This window comes from Pollachius pollachius, assembly GCF_949987615.1.
Source record: "Pollachius pollachius genome assembly, chromosome: 18".
In the NCBI taxonomy this organism is placed as follows: domain Eukaryota; kingdom Metazoa; phylum Chordata; class Actinopteri; order Gadiformes; family Gadidae; genus Pollachius; species Pollachius pollachius.
In genome coordinates, this window is record NC_136951.1 from 5327961 (window position 1) to 5350405 (window position 22445).

General features: G+C 43.8%; 1 protein-coding gene across 2 annotated transcripts in view; it reads right to left on the bottom strand.

Moving 5' to 3' along the window:
• Positions 1-22445, bottom strand: part of unc13bb (unc-13 homolog Bb (C. elegans)) — an 82986-nt gene that overhangs the window by 52343 nt on the left and 8198 nt on the right. For both annotated transcript variants that reach the window (XM_079756073.1, XM_079756072.1), the window contains exons 3-7: positions 13473-13572; positions 8279-8396; positions 5651-5774; positions 3354-3424; positions 2895-2940 (exon numbers count right to left, since the gene is read on the bottom strand). In XM_079756073.1, coding sequence (XP_079612199.1) covers positions 2895-2940; positions 3354-3424; positions 5651-5774; positions 8279-8396; positions 13473-13572 — 459 coding nt within the window. The remainder of the gene's footprint in view (positions 1-2894; positions 2941-3353; positions 3425-5650; positions 5775-8278; positions 8397-13472; positions 13573-22445) is intronic.

Sequence of the window (22445 nt, forward strand, 5' to 3'; positions counted from 1 at the left end):
ACCCTTGTGTCGGGGTACAGCATAGCTCCGTGGGCCCGCTCGTGAGCGACCGCTAAAGGCGGTAGGGAAGGAGACGACGGAGGCTGCTACCCTGCCGTCTCTGGCGAATGTCAACAGCACCGACACCTGACCCTCAGTATCTACGCCTGTGTTTGCTTTGCTTTGCCAGCGCGTCAAAGGACCTATTGTTCCCAGCACTGAGGGGAATCCCTAAGCCACAGTGTGTGTGTACATGTGTATGTGTATGCTCTTTGGTACTTCCGTATAGAGGTGGGATTAAGTGATTACTAGTTAAGTTAAAAGGACACCACAGTGTAGCCAAAGGGACTCACAGTGAATTTGTGACAGGTCATTTTTGAGCAGGTAGGGATTGGGGCTGGTTGCTCTAGGATGCTGACAGGTAGACTGAGGACAATGGAGGGCCCGCCCCAGAACCTTTTGACTGGGAGTCAAACCCCCTAGTCATGATACTGTCCCCTCCTTGTTTATATGAGTAAGCAATGAACAAGTCTGATTGGTTGATATTGATAAAAGGGGTTGTCTCCATGGCTTTGAGATGCACTATGGTTAATATTTGTATTTTATTTACATTTGTACTTCTGCACTCCTGAAAGACTTTGGTTAAAACAGAGGCATAACACCACCAGGAAGTGGGGTTTGCCAGGTGAGAGAGAGTACGGTTATACGGTCAAAGGATTTGCCTATTAGGATCTCAACGGGCCTTACAAAGAAATTCAACACCCCCTGCCAGAAAGAGAGGCATCACGTTGTCATCATTCTGCGTCATATACTACGTCATATATGGTATCGATATGTATTGCATATCTTTTTTTTTCTTCTCTATTGTTTGAAGGGATTCTCTGTATTGTTTGTTTGATCAGATACCTGTTTTTGTATTATAACAACATTGTTGCACACACCTTGTACAAACTCAATAACTCTATGTTGGCCGTCTGTTAGTAAAGGAGAGCTCAATGAAAACATGACCAAAATTAAACTGTTATAGCCTAATAAGAAGGGTATATGAATAGAAAACATACAAAAGGGCAAATTCATTATAAACTCTTGTTACTAATCTTTGGTAAAATAATTGTTTTACGGTCTTATATAGTCAAGACATAAATATTTTATATTTACGTGACCACATTTTTAGACTTTTTGCATTCTCAACACGCTTCCGGGGGGAGGAGGAATACACAGATCTGGATTGGGCAGGAAGGCAGTCGCTGTTTGCTTTGCAGGACGAATTCAAGCGAGGGGTGAAACCATGTTGTCCGCCATGAGGACAAACCAATAAAAGCCTGTAAGTAAAGCAATCATCCTAATGCTGCCAGTGACATCATATGAGGAGGGGGGAGGGTCTTCTGCAGCAACGCACAAGGCCTGGGAGGAACTACCTCAGACATAACAAGATGTACGGTCCTTGTTATGTACGTCTGAGAGTAAAAGGAAAAATAAAAAGGAGGATATTTCCAAGGTGACACCGAGCTAGGACGGGCGGGGCAGAGACCGGCTTGGCGGAGGAGGGGAGTTGGATTTTAGTGTTTCTGGACCCTTGGCAGACAGACACACAGCCACATTCTACCCCTTCACAAACCTCTCCTAGATATATTGGATTGGTGAATATTTGATTAGAACGTTCAATTAGTATCTGTAATATGTTGAATATGTTTTATTATTAAATATTTCTAGATTCTCCCAAAAGTGAATGAAGGCTGTGCGTTTCAATGGTACGTTTTTAGAAAGTAACATAATTGTAGGAAATAGCAGTTGGCTGTTATATAATGAAGAGATAGTTCAAGGATTCCCATGTGAGTTTTAGCTCACACTAGACTTTTAACCGTTTTATTGTATTAAGTGATTGTATTCTTGATTAATTGAATGAATTCTAAATGATGAATTAGAGAAATGTCATCAGCGATATCGATCTTCTGAGCAAACTAAAACAAAGGATGTGCAGAAACAGTGGTGAACAAATCAGACACATCAAAAGACAGAAAACCAAAATAACAAAGATGGAGGAGAAGAGGGTGAGCATGAACAGCAGAGGGCCAAATGGCTAACGGTGAAGCAGGGATTTTTCGCTTAAACATAACGAAATCAAAACCAGAACAACAGCCACTGGTGGGACATCTGTGGGACACCTTGGGATATACTGTATTTTTATCACTGGGAGGGGTGTGTTGGAGGGGGGGCTCAAGGACATGCACAAGGTGGCAGCAGGGAAGGTCTTTGAGAGAGCACAGTGGTGGTCTGGTTTACATACTCTGAGTGTCAGCCCATCCGAAATAGCTGCCTGGTGTTGTGGTAGGCATGAGGCGTGAGGAGTGAGACGTTTGTTAGACCACATTACAGAAAGGGAGTGAGAGAAAAGTGATCCTGACATAGTACAGAGGGAGGGAGAGAAGAGTGACCCAGACAGAACAGAGAGAGGGAGTGAGAGTACCCCGACCTTGAGGAGGAGAGTTAGTGAGCAGCGTGGACAACAAAAATCTATATTACTTTGTTTTGTTTGAAACTAATCAAATTAACTTTCGTAGTTATTGGTTTGTTGGTATCCGTCACTGAGAAAGGGGAGTTACAGTTAGATATATAACTGATGCAATCTTGGCTCACCCAAAATGTTAATGAAAGACGAACAAACTACAATAAATTGTGTACAATTATATGAAGAACAAAACAAACAAAATACAAATAAAGATGGGTAAAAGTTTAGTGCTCCAACTCCAACATTTCTGGAATGTGAAAAATCTAGCTAATGTATGCTCTGATACGTGGGGATTTTAAACCATACAGTTTTGTTAGTTAATTTTTGGTTAGAGATCTGAGCAGTTGTGTAGTGGATAAATGGCGCTCTCTAGGGGCCAAGGGGGATATTGCAGTGCCTAACTCACAGCACTGGGAGGCGGCGAGATGCAGCGGTTGACCAGACACGTCCACCTGGAGAGGGTATTGGAGAGAAAACAATAGAAAGGGAAACATGAGTGACAAGCTGACACAGTCAACAATCATATATTAGAGCAAAACAGTAAGTCAATATTCATATAATAAAAACAAATACTTAGTCAACATTTGTATATGAAGAAAAAACACACTGTCACCATTTCATGAATATTCATATTTTATTTATTTCAATTTTGTGACCAAGCCAACATTTTTCTTATTTGAAAAACATTTACATTTTATCATCATAATTGTTTGGCAATCCCCAAAAGGTACTGTGGGGATTGATGAATGTAACATTTATGTTATCAGTGATTTAGACTGTGAGATCCTGTGTGTGTGTGTGTGTGTGTGTGTGTGTGTGTGTGTGTGTGTGTGTGTGTGTGTGTGTGTGTGTGTGTGTGTACCACCTCATGGATAGGCATGGTGTTGATGTCCTTCAGCCTCCCAGTCCAGTACTCTGCCTCCTCATCTGGGATGTCTGACACACACAGACACACACACACACACACACACACACACACACAGTAAAATGCGGGAACTACATCCTAAATCCTACCTCATCGCATATTCATGAGGCCTGTTTAATTATATGGGCCCCATAGGAACTGGAAGGTAAACACAGTTAAGAGCGAGTGGTCCCGTGCAGTTTAAAGTCCAGAACAGCTTGCTTTGAATGTGAGCAACTATTTCCTCAGGCATTAAGGTAGGCGCATTAAACACACACTGGGACTGTTTATATGTCATAAATGTTTCACAGTTTCAATTTGAGACGACAGTTATATTGTGATTTATGATGAACCCAAGGAGAAAGGTGGAGAGGAACGAGGCTGCTGTGTCGGATGTTCACACTGCACATTACATTGGAGCCATCATCACAATACAGTCAGCGCATCGCTCTGGCCACAGTGCCCAGACCTTCCTACCGGGAATCATTTAAATAGGTAATCTAAACTCTGTTGGAAAAATGAATCATGAAAACAAACCACTTGCAGTGGCAGAAATTAGGAGGTTGACGAGTTGGATGAAACTATTTGTGTCCCAAATAGCGGACATTGATAAACATTTTATGTATATACACACACACACACATATATATAAATATACATATACACATATATACATACTGTACATACACCCACACCCACATATATCTCCATCTGTCAGATGTCTGTTACCTAACTCCCCTCCATCCTCCCATCAACCAGCCTCTAAACACCGCTGTGTTCTACTCCCACGACGGTCGCCGGTCACGAGGTAGTTACCGTAGAAACACACATCAAACGGCCCACACAGAACAAAGCCAGGGGGCTTCAAAGTCTGTGTGGCCCGGGGAGGGGGGGGTAGGTTGGAGGGGAGGGGAGTGGGTTAAGCATTTGAGCCGCGATGATAGAGAGAGCTCCGGCGCCACCTGGAAAGGCCTCACTCTCCAGCCAGATGCTATGCTATCTTGGCGGAAACCAGACAGATTCACCACTTTGATGGATCAAAGGGGTTAACCCTATCGCCAGCGAGGTTAGCCTAGCATCAAAAGGGCTAGCCTAGCGCCAAAGGGCTTAGCCTAGCATCAAAGGTGTTAGCCTAGCATTAAAGTGATTAGCCAAGCATCCAATGGGTTAGCCTTGCCTAGAAGGGGTTAGCCTAGGGTCAAAGAGGTTTTGTGTAGCGTTAAATGTGTCAAAGGGGTAAGCGTTGACCCAAGGGGCTAACATAGTGTCAAACGTATTAACTTAGTGTAAAAAGGGCTAGCTTAGCATCAAAGGGGTATGCCTAGCATCAAAGGGGTTAGCGTGCCGAGAAAAGGGTTGCCCTGGCGATAAAGGGGTTAGCCTAGCATCAAAGCTGTTAAAGCTGCATCAAAAGGGTTATTCTGGCAGACAGCGCATTGAAAGTGTATCCGCAGTGGAACAAACAGAGGCTAAGCTGCGCAGCTGCTATTACTAAATATGTATATGAAGGTATTGGATATAGTTCATTGTATTTACATGAATCAAAGTTTGAACTGTGTCCAATAGTAGTGACATTAAAAAAACTGCTTTTATGCGTGGAAGCTAAATAACTACAATTTGTTGCCATATTAAATGTGTTGGTTCACACCATCAAAAATCAAGTATTGCTGGCCAAGGCTCCACCAAGCGTAGCCTGAATGCCATGACCAACGGACGCAGGTTACGGGTTCCCTTCCTGGTGAGATAGCGGTGGCATTTACGAGGACAGAGGTGAAACAAACTGCTGGCATTTGTGGAAATGCCTGAAATGCCTGAAGGTTTCAAATATTTTTTTTATTTATTATTCCAAAGAACGCAGTAAAATTCTGCACTGTACGTTCCTGTATTTTCGGATGAGGCAATAAACCCTTGTTCCCGAATCCCTTTGGTCACTTAAGAGGCCTTGGCTCACAGCTAGAGCAGGGGTGCTAACCCCGGTGTCCTGGCTCTGCACTCTGCACCTACAGCACATGGCCACCTGATCAACCCCTGGTCTCTGATTGGAAAGTTTGGAAAGATCCTCTTACTACCGCGGCGCTGCTCCTCCCTACCGCTTTCCTGGTTCCTACACCGACCCGGCTGACCTCCTGCAACAACCAGCCTCCGCTCACTCCCATCAAACAAAGCATTTGAACTTTACAACCGTCGTCTGTTGTCGTGTGTTTGGGCTCCTCAAGTACTGGGTCCTCAAGCGGCCAAACTATTGAGAGGTGGTTTACCGAAGGGCAGCTCGAAGCGGGTGTCCAGCAGCAGCTGGTGGGGCGTGGCGGTCTTGGTGCCGTAGATCTCGTCCGCCTTCATCAGCACCTCCGCGTCCAGGCACATCCACTCCCCGGACCCCTCCTGACAGGGGACACAGTACCGCGATCAGAGGTACAGAGCTACATACCCTGGTCCAGCGTAATGCATTTAGCTATCGGTACTGTAGTGGTCAGTAGACAATTAGCAGAGTTCCACAGCCTTTGGATGGCCAAGAAGCACGAAAGAAAATGTGACACACAATATTACCAAGTTATCTTAGTACTATAATAGCAGGCCTGTCGCACCAGTTACTCAAGTTACTCAATGTGCGCATGTGCCAAGCAGCCTGCAGCTCACACACACACAACACGCGCAAACGCACACATACACCGCAAGCACACACATACACACCGCATACACACACGCACATGCGCACGAACATACATGGAAACGCACACACGTACACGCACACACCGCACGTCAAGACAAAGGCAGCGACACACTCGCTGAGCTAAGACGCTATGTTTTAAACATAACGGCTCCCCCATCGACCTACGCGCAGGTAAGAACACACACGCACGCAAACACACCGCAGCGACACTCGCCCTTAAACATAACGGCTCCGCCATCAACACACGCGCAGGTTAGAATACACACGCACGCGCACACACCGCAGCGACACTCGCCCAGGTAAGGCGTTATGTTTTTAAACATAACGGCTCTGCCGTCGACAAACTCTCCCAGGTAACAGGTTCTGTCTACAGACTGTAGAAATTGCGATAAAAGAAGGGAAGAGACAATTTCTCACCTCAACAAGCAACAGCAGGTCTTTCATTTTGCCATATAAAAACTGTTAAATTCAAACATCGCACCGACCAGCATAGCAACACATAAGTCACGTGACCTTAAAGAGACAGTGTCCCTATAACACAGAACGAAGGCATGTCAATAACACAGTATGGTGAATTGTCTATAGAGTCCACCACTGCTCAAATGTAATATTACCCTCCTCCTTGAGGCTCCCGAAATGTTTTTACATTTTGTTGCTCAAAATTAATATTACTCTACTCATTGAGCCTCCCCAAATGTCTTGCGATATTGATATCCCCCCCTCCCCCCTGCGGACTGTTTTAGTTGTTTTATTTTTCTTATGTTTTGTGTGTATGCTATGTGTGACTGTAGGCTACTGCTGCCTGTCCTGGCCAGGACACTGCAAGAGATGTTTAATCTCAATGATGATTATTATTTTAAACTAACCAATAGTAGTTGCCTTGCATTTTAAAATGTCAATGCACTTTTCAGCCCTGAATTACAATAAAAGCTATTTAATTTAATTTAAAGTGATTTGCATGCATAGTATACTACACTTTCCAACAATTACCCCTGCTACCATAAATTGACAAATTTTATAATGTAATCAAATGCTCACAAACTAGCTGCTTTCGGACACACGTGTAAGTCCTGATATTCTCCTGATGTGCCGTATGTGTGAACAACATATTTGTACCCACAATTCTCCCGAATAATACTACCCCTGAGGTAGTATTTTCTCCGTAGGAAATGTAAATGACTTTATATGTGAATGAGGAGTAGAAAGTCGTTATTTCTCACACCACTTCAGTGGGTGTGTTGCATGTCATTGAGTGGCCCCCTAAATGATAATCAGCCTGTTTGGGGATGTCGGGTTGATTACTGCGGGATAACAATGTTGTGTTTATAAAAGTTCCTTGCAGCGCCGTCCGGCAGCCTGAGCTGTGCGCCAAACTCAACAGATGCAACGTCGCAACCAAGTCGATTTTGTCTAGAGGGGAGTAACTGAGCGGCCCCTCCCAAAGTGGTACAGCCCAGGTGGGCCTTGAACTGTGATTAGTCAGAAAGACGTAATAGCATTGAACACTCATGCAGGCTTGAACAGAGTGACACACAAACACACGCACACACACACACTTTTAAGGAGTTTTTCAACCGTTCCGTATCCTTGCTTGCCCCAACAAGTTTGTGCGGCGTGCTTGTTGTTTTGTTTCCGGTGTAGCTAGATTCGGTATGATGTTGTAGTTTTTCTAACGTGACTAGTTGTTGCTAGACAGCAGCTGAAAAAACTACAACGTTTGCCAAGCCAAAAGAGCATTAATCGCGGCATAAAAAAAATTAACGCCGTTAATAACGCGTTAAAACTGACTGCACTAGTTTAATTACAACTAGCGGTTGAGCGCGTGTAATGCGCGTGTTAAAACTCTAGTTTATAAAATAGGTAACGTAAACAAATAGCTATGGGGTGATACTGCTATAATTGCAGAATGCATTTAAAGCGCGGGCAAATCTTCCTTATGATAGGATTTCAAGATGGCCTTCAAAGTCCTATCAGGCATTTTTGCGTGCACTTTAAATGAAGACAGCAATTATAGCAGTATTATTGCACTTTTTGGCATTTTCTTTAAAGGCGGTTTGCCATAATAACACGATCATTAGCATTTCAGCATTAGGCTAGAGATGTTGCGGCAGTTCACATTTGAAACAGTATATTTATTATTTTAGCATTTAGCTAAAGGCCGCCCCCCATTCGTAACAGTTCGTATAGCATGCTAGCTTGCTAGCCGGCGTGGTACCTGGTCTGAGTGGCAGATGGTGTCCAGGGGGATCCAGGTGGTGCCCACCATGGTGTCCCAGATCAGACCCTTGTTCCACACCTCCACGATGAGACCTAGGTCCAGACGGTTGATCTCACTGGAGGACACACAAACAACTGGTTATATGTTGCCGGACAAGTCCAAACACCTCTTGAGGTGCTTTGGAGAACAATAAAGTATTGTATTCATTAATTTAATTTTCTATTTGGACTTTCCATTAAAATAAGCACTGTGCGAACCGTCAAATATATCAAAGCGAGAAGGAAACATCCCAAAAAAACAAGATGATGAGCAAGGTAGGCATGCTTCTTATGCATGGAGGAGTATTTTCTTTAGGCGGTTTCCCTGTTGAATAACTAAAAGTGCGCAGGCAGAAAAGGTGGTATCCAAAACGAAACTTTTGCTATACAACTGTTCATCATCATGCTATCCAAAGCAACATATTCACGTAGCAACATGAAAGTAAACAATGACGGTAGTGCAGATTTCCATCAAGATAAATGATCAGTACATGTAACAGATGGTGATGATTATAGGAATATGAATGTAGTTTACCACCATAGATGCAATAAGAGGACTGTGTGTGATAAACATAAATAGGCTGTTGCCTCTGCCATGTCCTATAACATTAACAGTTGCCTTGGTGAGTATGACAAAGATACCAGAATGTGATTGGTCGTTACCTAACTGATTTATTTGCAGATTAGGAGGTGTTAAAATTCGACATTGGTGCGACGGAAATTACTGTCACACTCTTTCGCAAAACTGTAATGTACCTTAGGGTTAGGGGGCTAACTCAAAAGGCAAAAAAACCACAGCTTGCAATGTACATGAGTTTGACTCTCATTGCGTTGTCAGAGTCCAACACACTTTCACACCACAGAATGTGAACCTTTTTTCGGTATTGGTGATCTCTTTCTCAGTACCATCATCAGAGGGGTTTTCTTTTGGATTAATTTGTCATTGGTTGGAGGGAAAAAGAAGGAGCACTTGTATTGATGCACCTGATGTCCCTGCTGAAAATGCAGCAGAATCGATGTCATTTAGAAATGTAATTCCACAAAGTTATGAATCGAGATCACACTTTTTAATACGATTAATCATGCAGACCTGCCGTCAGTGCAACAAAAGCCATCGCGATAATTTGGTGATTGTGTGTTCGCGATTTATATAATAATTAGAAGTTTTTAGATATTGTGGCCCCTGATTTAATTTTAAGCCAAGAAAACTGCTGTTGTATTATTACTACAGCTGCTGCTGCCACTACTAATGCTATAGGAACAGGCAACAAAGGGTTACCTGGTTGGTCTCTGCTATACAAACAAGTATTTGTTCTCAGACACGGCATTCAAAAAGGCCAACGACTAATGAAATAGGGAACCACTTGACCACAGCATTTGAATGATGTCGCTGATAATAAAAGGAGAGAGGAGAGAGAGAAGGGGAGAGGAGGGGAGACAGAATGAGATAGGAGACGGAGGATGAAAGCTGATGGAGAGACCGAATGAAAGGAGGACAGATTGAATGAACAGACAGATGAGAGGAGGAGGGATGTAATGAAAAAGGGAGGGACAAAAAGAGTTCTCAGAGTAAATGTGAAATCAAGAAAGAATGAATGAAAGTGACAAAATGAGTCAGGAAAGACAGAATGAAAAAGGAAGGCTAATTGACAGAGGAGAAGGATTCTGGGTCGTCGCCACGGCAACCTGACAGTGCAGGTGTAAAGACAGAAGGACCTGGATCGGACGGATGCGGACACACACACACACACACACACACACACACACACACACACACACACAGACCCCTTTCTCAACAGAATAACTCAGCTGATGGAAACTCAATCGCTTAAAGGGGTAGTTTGGAATTTTGGACATAGGGCCTGATTTCCAAGTTAGCCTTGGTGTTCTTTATCATTGGGAGACAGTTTTCAACACATTTCATTCAGTCCTTCCAGTTGCAGAGTTCGCTTGTGCTAGGCTAGCGCACGGCAACGGGCAATACTAGCCTGCTAATAAAACAGTCTTACCCACTCCACAGTACACCCGAAGTAAATCAATTATAACGCCAGACTATAGATGTAAATGTCTGTGTTGATAGAACAATGTTGGAAATAAAACTAACCTTGCACCGCATGAATCATCGCATTTTGAGGGACTACTTTCTCAGCAGCAGTGGAATTTAACCTAGGTTTCAGTCCGCCGCTGCCGTAGCCTACTACCAGGAATATAACACTGCTGCTGAGACACAGCAAGTCCCTCAAAATGCAATGCAGTGGTTGGTTTTATTTCTAACATTATTTTATCAACACAGACATTTACATTGACAGTCTGGCGTTATTGATTTGCCTCGGGAGTACTGTGGAGTGGGTAAGACTGTTTTATTAGCAGGCTAGTATTGCCCGTTGCCATGGGCTAGCTTAGCATGAGCAAACTCTGCAACTGGAAGGACTGAATGAAATGTGTTGAAAACTGTCTCCCAATGATAAAGAACACCAAGGCTAAATTGGGACTCAGGCCCTATGTCCAAAATTCCTAACTACCCCTTTAAGGGCGTAAGAGACAACTTATGACGGCTGGATTCAATTTAGTTTGAAATGTATGTACAGAGTTGGATAAAAAAAAAGGATGAATCAATATCTCCAGAGCTGGACAAAAATCAAATAGATATTTGCCAGAAAAATACTTTGGCTGAACTAATTCAACTCCTCATTGAATTTGTTGGAGCGAAACCTTAGACTAATATGTGGTTGCTTGCATCTGGTAATAACTAGCATACAGTGAGGGCCCCCAGGGATAAATTAAATATGGCCGGCGTAATCATTCATGACTGGAAAAACAAACACAGCCACAATACGTCAACACGGCCACAGAACAGCCCACCTGCTGACTTGAACCTGTTGTCATAGAGACTGATGGAAAAGTATCGGGAGGAAATTAATCTGTGATGTGTGAGGAGGGAAAAGGACGATTATGGAACAGGATTCCTTCAACGTGTGGTCACTTCACCCTGAATCGGAATTCAAGACCAATATGAAGCAAATTGTAGGCATCTCAAATCAAGATGCCTACCCTCGCTCTCAGTCACACATTAGACTTGTCATCCCTTGCACCAATAGCAACTCAGGAACGATTACTTTTAACTTTTATGCTCCTGACAGATGAAGTATAATTCAGGACACACTAAGACTGGAGCTTTTGGTCTAGTATGTGTTTTAAATTGCTTTCTTAATGGTCCTATTGTATTATTTATATGTATTGAAATGTTGTTCTGATGGTTTGACCTACTGTTTATGCCTAATGTACATTTGTATTTCAGTTTTTATTTGTATGTTGTAATCAGGGCGTCATTGAAAAAGAAAGCATGCTCTCAATGGCTTTCCCTGAATAAATAAAGCATAAAAAAAATAATAATAATGGGATCCCTCATGAAATGTATCTCATTTCACTTTTGCTTTGGAGTGGAGCATTTTGCATATACCTAAATAATATTATCATTCTAGTATTATTGTACCTGAAGTTAATAGGGGAAGTATGAAAATAGATAAACTTGCACTATGTTTTCAAGTTAACAAGTAAAACATATTTTCCAATTCAGTGGTTATTCCTAAACAATGACTTGAAAGAGAAAAAAAACATGACCAGTGGGTCTGAAACCTAACCATCTTTCTACACATTTCAACGTGACGTACTCAGCCTCGCACTAAAATAAAAACACTTCCTCAGGCGTGATCGGGAACTCTACGAGTCCCGCCCATCTTAACTATTTCTCCAATGTTGTCTTGTACCGATCTGCATGCCAGCTGCAGCATAGTATTCATAGCACTGTACTTCCCGTTATTGGAGACAATACCTGCTCCACCCGCCCATCAGGGGACCAGTAGTCCAGTGCTTCTTGATCACCTGGTCTAGGAAGTAAATATAATAATAAATAAATAAATAATAGATAAGCGTCGATAATATAGGAGGCTGCTTCCCTTTTCCTACTGCATAGCAAATCAGTCATGACTGATTAATAAACTGCGCACTATTCAACCTTTTTCTAATAACGTAATACTCAACCTTCTTGCTTTGTTTTATGCTGCTGTTATACGTCTGGCTATTTGGTACAATCGCACTGCTAACCGGGAATCAAACGTAAACCCAGACTAGTAGCAGAGCAGACGTGTACCCGAGGAATCAGAGATTCATCCAGCAAACAACCAGACGATTACACAAATGAACAAATCCATTTTCATTTAAATACATTTCATGTTATTTTGATTTGTATTTCGGCAATGTTTTGAAACGGGATTTGTAATGACATAGTCCGAGACGTGTCATTACAAGTGCACAGCGCTTTTTGGCCCAAAAATAATACGTTTTACAATAAACTAACCATATTGACTTGAAAATGAAATTTTATATTCACAAACATCATGTGTGAAATTCATCGCACAATTCTAATCGGTGACCGGTGACCAGTAAGGAAGCGATCACCGGTGAGTGCTGTGTGTGTGCTGTGTGTTGTGTTGTGTTTCTAGTGGTGTGTACCTGCCGGTCGGGCAGCTGAACGCCTCTCTATTTAGCCAATGTTTTGGTCAATATTTCGACACAATACGTTGAATTACAAAAGTACCCTTTCCTAAACAATAGCCTGACTTAAACGCAATTGAACCGGAGACGTCTCACATTTCAAGATGCCCCGAAGATACAGTGTTTCAATGTGTGATTGGGGGATAATATTGTGGTCTCTTGTTGCGCATTAAATAGGTTGGAGTGTGTTGTTTGGTATTTCCTGTCGTTCAGTTGACAACAGAGACAGGAAATACTTTTCAGGACCTCATAGAACCAAGACACCAGCATCACCAAAACAAACTAGAACCCTTTTTTAACCTTTCGAGATGGCACATGTGACAGTTACTTTCAATACAGATTCAGAAGCAAAAACTAAATACTACGACTGATGAAATGGACAGTTGACAAAAATAATTGTGCGCTCCACAATTAATATAATATCTGATCATTGTTCCCATTACAAAACTAAATGGAAAACATAGACAATTAAATTCACAAAGTAAATAGCTAAAGCTACAGATTGGTTTGAATTGGTTTGTGCTTGTGCGTGCGTGTGTGCGTGCGTGCGTGTGTGTGTGTGCATGCGTGTGTGTTTGCGTTTGTGTGTGTGGACTTACAACATGAAGTCCTGTTCCCAGCCGGGCCGGTCCCCTCGCACCGTGATGGTCGTGCTCTTGACATTCTGAACCTTCAGCGTCACGTAGCTGTTGAACTTTTCTGGAGGAGCGAGAGAAAAGAGGGAGTTACAACGCTGTGCATATTCTACTACTCACTGCTGAGAAAACCCAGAGTTACCACAAACACATTCCCATCCAGAATGATATCCTAGCATCCAGAGTGACAGCACATTCCCGTCCAGAATGATATCCTGCATGTGGCTCAGGAGGTAGAGCGGGTTCACTCTAACCGGAAGGTTGCTAGTTCGATCCCCAGCTCTTCTTTGTTGAGGTGTCCCTGAGCAAGACACCTCACCCTCACTGCTCCCGACGAGCTAGCTGTCGCCTTGCATGTTTGACACCGCCGTTGGTGTGTGAACGTGTGCATGAATGGGTGAATGTTGGGCAGCATTGTGACGCGCTCTGGGTGACCACTGGTTAGAAAAGGGCTGTATAAATGCAGTCCATTTACGTTTACATCCAGAATGAAATCCTAGCACTGCTCTGTACTCCCTACTGAGCAAACCCACAGTTACAACACCTTCCCATCCAGAACGATATTCTAACGCTACTCTGGACACGTTGCTGAGGGAACTTAGAGTTGCGACACATTCCCATCCAGATATTCTAATGCTGTCCTGGATTGCTGCTGTGAAACCTGCATTTTCTGTCTGGGATCAATAAAGTGTTTCATTTGTTGGGTTTAACCTTTACTTCACTGGGCGAGAAATAGACTGGTTGAGTAAGAAAGACAGAGCCTGCTGAAAAAAGTCCCATACCGAAGTCCCATGCCAATCCCGTACCGGGTAATTTAGTTATTTTATTAAATTACGAGTATTTAGAGCGAAATTATTTTTTAGCCGGATGTACAGACATGGGAGGAATACAAGTAACCTTATTCAAAAGTAATTTATTAAAGGCTGCTGGGCTTGTACGGTATATAGGCCGGCTGTAAGTGAATGACATCACATCTGACACAGAAAACAGATGTATTATATACCAGTAGAACCTCATTCCCAACAAAAAAGAGAAAACCTTTCAGAGATTACAAGATAATAATCTTTCCATTATCCCTTTGACTAGTTCTCTCGTTCTTCCATATATATATATATATATATATATATATATATATATATATATATATATATATATATATATATATATATATATATATATATATATATATATATATATATATATATATATATAAAAAATAATATTAACCCTGTTTATCAATAGCTCCTTTGGTGCAAAACAACAATTCAAAGGAAATGACACATGAGGAACAAGAAAGTCAAAAATAATGTGACAAAATGTGAAACTTTAGATGAGGACCGGTCTTGATTAGACAAAGGGTGAACAAAAAGTGTGTGTGTGCAGATTTTGATGAAAGACATTGACGCGGTGCGTCGCCCTCAGCCCTATGCCTTCTCCGTAGCACGTCCCCCCTCTCCCTGAACCCTGCTCCCCACCCTCTCTCTCCCTGCGGCTAGGCGCTAGGGATCAGGGCAGCGCTCGGAGCACAGAGGCAGAACAACCTGTAAAAGGTTTCTGTCAAGTCTGATACCATCAGGGCAGGAAGGCGAGGTTAAGGCAGGGCTGAGCGAGACGCAGAGCACTAGGACGGTTCTGAAGCGGTGACTTTATCTCCTAGTACAATAAGCTACGATTACAGGTTCTGTGAAGTCGACCATTACAGTCTGAATGAAAACCAACAGATTCTTTTTTAAAACAAAACAAGGGTGGGATAGTTTCGAGTCTAGGGTGCTGAACTCCTATAACCGAAAGGTTATGAGTTTGATACCCGAGGGTCCACAGCCGCACCTGTAGGCATCCTAGAGGAAGAGCATGCCTAACCCATACAGTCTCTTTAAGGACATGTGTCCTTAAGGAGTGATGCGAAATAAAACACTGAGTCGCCTTGATAACAGCCTCTGCACAGTGACTAAAAAGTAGATGGTGGCGACAGAGGGACAGGAGGTCGAGAGGGTTTGCTGGTAACCAGAAGGTCCTAGTTGGTTCGATCCCCGGCTCCCCCTAGCTGAGTGTCGAGGCGTCCCTGATCAAGACCCCTCATCCTAATTGCTGCTGATGAACTGGCTGTCACCCTGCGTGGTTGCCTCCACTTTCACTGTGAGAATGTGTGCACGAATGGTTGTAAGTCTCTTTGGATAGAAATGTCAGCAAAATCCCCCAAATGTAAATGTGAATGCTGATGGTTCAACACAACAACTCTATCAGAAATGAGAAGGAGGAGGCTGCAGGAGGAGGTGAGCTGGAGGACGAGGAGGAAGTGGAGCTAAGAGGTGTTGATAGACCTCATTTGCGCTCTCAGCTATGCCAACCCCGCCAGCTGGTTATTCTGCCAAGTTTCAAAATTGAAACGATTATCTGTCACGTGACGCAAGGATACTTGTATGATGGTGCACGTAACAAATAAACCTTTGGTTCCACATGTGTGTGTGCGTGTGTCCGTCTCTGTGTGTGTATATGGGTATGTCCTGGTGTGTGTGTCGGTGTGTGTGTGTGTGTGTGTCAGTGTGTGTGTGTGTGTGTATCGGTGTGTGTGTGTCGGTCTGTGCGTGTGTCGGCCTGTGTATGTCAGTGTGTGTGAGTCAGTGTGTGTGTCAGTGTGTGCGTGTGTGTGCGTGTCGGTGTGTGCGTGTGTGTTGGTGTCCAGTGTGCGTGTCCGTGTGCGTCTGCATGTGTTTGTTCTGTTTGTGTTTGTTTTGTGTGTGTGCTGTGTCTGCGTGTGTGTGCTGTGTGTGTGCTGTGTGTGTTCTGGGTGAGTGAGTGAGTGAGTGAGTGAGTGAGTGAGTGAGTGAGTGACCATTGACCAGAGAAAATAAATGTGAAGAGCTCTGACTTTGGTGGAAAAGCAAACCGAGTCCCCATTCACAACTAAGGAGCCACAAGGGGAGGGCGAACACAGGGTCTGTACTGAGTCCACGGACATGGGAGGACCAGGGGGTTATAGGCCAGCTGCCGGCCCTTCAGAAGCCAGTGGGTGGGTGGGTGGGTGGCTCCGGGTTGGGGATTAGTACCACCATGACATAATCACTACATTTCATTCCCCGTGAGGAGTTTCTGCTCAATGAAATAACAAATGGTATATATATATATATAGGCTAAATCTAAAGATATAAATGATGAGGAAGAGGAAGCTTTGCACAAAGGGAAGGTCAGGGCTGACCAGGAATTATCTATTGGTTCAGAGAGTCACCTGACCTTCCTGGTTCCCACGGTAACGGGCGGAAACATTCACTCCAACAGGAACACTACAGTGTTGATGGAGCAAGGGAGGCAAACACAGCTGGTCTGAGTGACGACCGAGTGACCGAGTCCCACAATTTCTTCCTCATAACAATACGTCACTCTATTATTATTTATTAGAAATCGCTAAAATGGTAGATGGACTGCATTACAGAGCGTTTTTTCAGACCAGTGGTCAATTGAAGCTTCTTTAGAATAATTGCCTCACATTCACCCCTGCACACACACACACACACACACACACACACACATACACACACACACACACACACACACACACACACACACACGGCGTGTTGACCACGCAAAGCAACAGTCGGCTGGTCAGAAGTAGTTATGGTTTTGTGTTTGCTCAATGGCACCTCGACACTCCGAGCTAGGAGGATCTAGGGATCAAACCATCAACCTTCCGGTTGCCAGACAACGCGCTCTACCTCTAGACAATGTGGCTCTGTAGTTTGTTAAAAACTACCTCTCCAATGAGCCTCTTTGATACCGGAATTATTGTTATCATTAGTTTTACATTTTTCTTGTTTGTTTTACGTTTGATTACAGTTTTTCGCAAAATTATAAACAAAGTTTGATTTGTCTTGATTGAGAGTGGATGCAACGAGCCTCTAAGGAGTGACACTTAAAGCTTGAACGACTCAAAGCCGTGGTTTCTCCTCCCAGCTCCTAAACACAGCCTGCTCCCCCACCTGTCAGATCGCCGATAAGACACAGGCAACTAATTACTTAACGTCTTAAAGAGAAGACAAAGGCAGCGCCGCAGGACCAATTATGACAAAAGGAGCTGGAGGGGGGGGCTACAGTCCTGGGTCTAATCAGATACACCCTCCCCCCACACCGAGGGGACCCAGAGCAGCAGGATGTAGGGATTAGATCAGGACCACTCAGGAGGTTTACGGTTCTTGTAAAGAACGCGCCCACCTGTCATGACAACACACAGATCAGATCTACAGCTCCATTAAGGAGAGGAAACAGACACAACTAGGGCCGGCCTCCAATGACACCGAGAAGTGTAGTATTGCTGGCCATCGGGATCTGTTGTGTTCTTTTGTGTGAACCCACACACACACACACACACACACACACACACACACACACACACACAAACAGAATCGCACACGCGCACACACACACACGCTTGAGTGATAATTGTCACCCATCCATCCTATTGGTCCCTATTGTGCATGATATATACAAACAAGCACACACACACACACACGCACACGCGCACACGCGCACACAAACACACACACAGTGATGGGGGTGGACCTTTCTCCCACTCTCTCTGACGAGTGTCTTTGTTTGTTATTAATGGATGACGAGCTCCTCCGGTGAATAGTCAGTAACACATGGGCAGGGGAGAGGTGACATTTTAAACCAACACTCTGCTCATCAATGTTTCAGGGAATGAAAGGAAAAAAGGGAGAAAAGTGGGAGGGAGGAATAGAAAGTATCGGTGGAATAATATTGTATAACTGAAGATGGCACTACTAGCTCTGATGACATTAAAAACGTTTCCAGAAGGTGAAATGCACGGTGATTATCAGATAAGCCACACGCATACAGACCCCAGGTGCTCACGATAACACAAACACACACTGCTATTGTCCTCTAGTTGTGGCCGTGTTTGATTTTAATAAAGTGATTTGAATGAATGTCGCTATTGGCCAATGGGTGATATCATAGTATGTACCATATAAACCTCAGATACATGCTTTGGGTGAGTGTGTGGGTTTGAAGAAGGAACAGGGAAATGCGCGGTATGTTGGCAGCCCAACACAAACATAGAGACAATGCAAAGACACACATAACACACCGGCCCTATGTAAACATCCCACACTCTGCCAGAACGTACTTTACTGGCAGCTCAGTGTGTGTGTGTGTACTGCATGTGTGTACTGCATGTGTGTGACTGTAATATATGTGTGTGTGTGACTGTAATGTATGTGTGTGTGTGACTGTAATGTATGTGTATGTGTACTGCATGTGTGTACTGCATGTGTGTGACTGTAATGTATGTGTGTGTGTGTGTGTGTGTGTACTGCATGTGTGTACTGCATGTGTGTGACTGTAATGTATGTGTGTGTGTGTGTGTACTGCATGTGTGTACTGCATGTGTGTACTGCATGTGACTGTAATGTCTGTCTGTCTGTCTGTCTGTCTGTCTGTCTGTCTGTCTGTCTGTCTGTCTGTCTGTCTGTCTGTCTGTCTGTCTGTGAGTGAACTGATGGATGTACTGTTTGGAAGTGAGACCGGATTTTATTTAGAAGGGATGTCTACATTGAAATCTAGAATACTAAGCATCAGCAGAATGTATAGACTATCATTCTTTGTATGCCTACAACAAGCATACCAAATTCACTTAAGTAGAATTTAAAGTACTTCTTGAAAGAAAAAAGCTTTTTATATATTGGAGAGTGTAATTAGTGTTAGGGTTAGGGTTAGGATTGTTTTGTCAAAACGATACAAGTGTAACGATAATCCAAATCCACGGCCCGGTTGTTAATTTTGGTGGAGTGAATTATAAAAACACAATGAATTTGTTTTCTGGGTTTTTATTAAATCAGCTACAATTTAATATAAAGACCACTAAAGATCATTATGAAGGAACTTCATGAATTAACTAAAATGCGGATGAGGAAAGAGCAAGCAAAGGTCGCACAACACAAATCTCCTCTGTTTTGGCACCGCGGTACTGGTATGAGCTCCCTGTCGACGTCAGGACAGCAGAGTCACTCAGCAGCTTCAACAGGAGGCTCATGACCGGCTTGTTGAGTTCACCTGGACTCTGCTCCCCCTTATCCTCCACCAACCCTTCTCCTCATTCCTTACTCTCCAATCACTTACTCTTATTGGAAGTTATACGCCCTGTCAATTACATTTTTTCCTGAGCATTGTGTAGCGTCTTATCCAAGCTATCTTTGTTGTGTGCCAAGCACTAGAACCAGCACATCCTTACTGTACGATACTCATTGCAATATATTGTTGTTCCTCTTTCTTTTGATTGATGTACTTAAAGAAGTTGCTTTGGATAGAAGCGTCTTATAAATGCTCTAAATGTAAATGTAAATTATAGCAAAAAAAAATAAAAAACACTGCCAAGTGAACCCGTTACTTTCAACAGGAATTCAAACAGTATTAGAATCAAAAAAATGCATTTTATGTAGAGAGTTCTAGGGAGGGGGGGGGGGGTTGTTTTATCCCCATGGTTACGACCCACAGAGAATTTGTGATACTTTTTTATAACCGCTGTTGTGCAGGAGTTATGGCGTTATACTTTAAGTGTCTGCAAAGCTTAAGCCTCACTCGTAAAGCCAAGATCAAAATAAAACGCTGCTCAGAACAAGCTCTACAAATCCACACACAAACACCATAGTGTTGTACTAAAGGTGTCCGGGAAGCCTAACCCTCTCTCGGATGCCATCATCAATATCAACGGCTGTCCAGAAGAGTCAGAGAAGCTAAACCATCTCTTGTAGGCCGCGGTCCAGGACTGTACTCTACCACATACACCTCGCCACCGGTGGCCCTTCGTCGTGACATCGACGAGTGTACCAAAAGGCACGCGAACGTCACAAAGACGTCACTACCTGCGGTCAGACTCTGAGCTCAAACTTTCACAAACTGTTTGGCGGAGAATGACAAAAACATTGAATGTAACTTCTGTTTTCCCTCCTATATATCACGGAAGGATGGATCCGTGACTCGGGAGGGGCTGTGGAAGTTTGTGTCGCAGATTTCATAACCGATGCACCCTTAGTTGATACCTTTCAGGGGTTGGTGGAGATACTACCCTTGGTTGGTTTTTGAACCGAGCTATCGGAGGGGATAAAAGGCTTTTAACGCTCTGGCCCAGCGTTTCGAGAGGGAGGAAACAAGTCGGGTTAATCATTCTGTAAACAAGACATTAACTAGTTACCCTATTAGCCTAGGTGACACGGTGCAGACCAAGCTAGATGAGAGGGGGAGAGATGGAGAGAGACGGAGACGGAGAGAGACGGCGAGAAAGATTGGAGATAGAGAGAGAGAGAAACAGCATTTAGATGGAAAGAACCCGAGAAAGAGAGGGGGAGACAGAGAGTGAGAGACAGGAACAGAAATAAAAGGTGAGAGAGAAGGAGAGGAAGGGACCAAAAAAAGGGAGATGCCAAGACTGCAACAGATCGAGAGAGAAGGAAGACAGACAGACAGACAGAGACAGACATACAAAGATCCAAAGCAATGCAAGAGCGAGAGAAAGGCAGATCCTCCCTGCTTCCTTCTCAGGCCAGTGGGGCCGAATAAATGACAAGCTGTTAAGTGTGTGACTGATTCTCAGTTTGTGGGTCTCTGGTGGCCCTCTGATGGGGAGAAGGGCTCTCATGTTTACAGTTGACACCATGCCAAAATACAGACTTAAACAGTGTTTGCTCTCCGGCAGGTGTCTCCAATGGTTAGGGTTGGGGGCTGGTGTGGTGTAGTGGGGGGCGGGAGTCTCTTGGGTAGGGTGTAGGGGAGGCTGGAGAAGGCCTGGGTTAGGGTGGAGTGAGGGAGGGAGGCTGGGGAAGGCCTGGGTTAGGGTGGAGGGAGGGAGGGAGGGAGGGGAAGAGAGCAGAGAACCAGAAACAGAACAAACAAAGAAAGAAAGAAACAAACAGAGAAAATGGATGATATCCGAGGAACAATACACCCCAATACTATCCCTCTAGATCACTCAGGAAGTACATCATAACCTAGTAAGAACCCCCGCCGCAACCCATAATATATCGACCTATCAGGGATGAGGAGCTGGCAGTGGTGTCCAATCATTAGCTCTGTGATCCCTCTCACGCCCAGGTCGGCCGAGGCCAGAGAGAGAGTGAAAGTGAAACGGCAACACCATTAGACTCAATGTCCCAGACTGATATCGTTGTGGAAACAGAGGGCAGCTTAAAGGAGCAGAGCTGAACATGAGAAGGATTTACCAAGATGGGAGCCAGAGGGCAGTGGGTCTTACCAGCAGTGATCTCAGGTCACCTGCGTGGCTTCTCGCCCGAAGAGATGAAGGTGTTACACGATGCTATATAAAGTAAAATAACACAATCCCATCTTCAGGGATTTAACAATCTCCGACGGGTTGACCTCCAAATGAAGGTCCCGAAAACATTACATCTGGATGTGGAGAACTGAGATAGCCAATACCGTTTCAATAAAACAATCTTTTTCTTTACAAAATTCCACTTTTGGTTAGTTAGTGTTTCCGATTTCTTTTAAATTGACAAAATCATGCGTTCCAGGAGGAACTTTGAGGAACGAGTTCCCATGGCTCCTACTGATAGTCACTGCCAAATAAATAAAGAATCGACCAAATCCCAAAGGTCAATTCAGTTGTGGCGGAAACTACTACTACCCCTCCCATCAGCACACTCAGACCCGGTCACAGGTCCACGTTAAATCTGCAACCAACGGATTCAGTTCAATGCACAGGAGAGGTTTGCTCAACAACAGGAAATAAGGTTGTCACAGGATCTGGAGGCCCTAGGTCATTAGCAGCTAGCAAAGTCGTTATGTAGCCGAGCGTAAAAAACAAGATACTCCTTGAAAGTTTTTGGTAAAATATTTAAATCTATTCTAAAAGTCTAGATATTGGTGGGAGCACAGTCTATTAGTTGAAAAGAGTTTGACTCTGAGCCG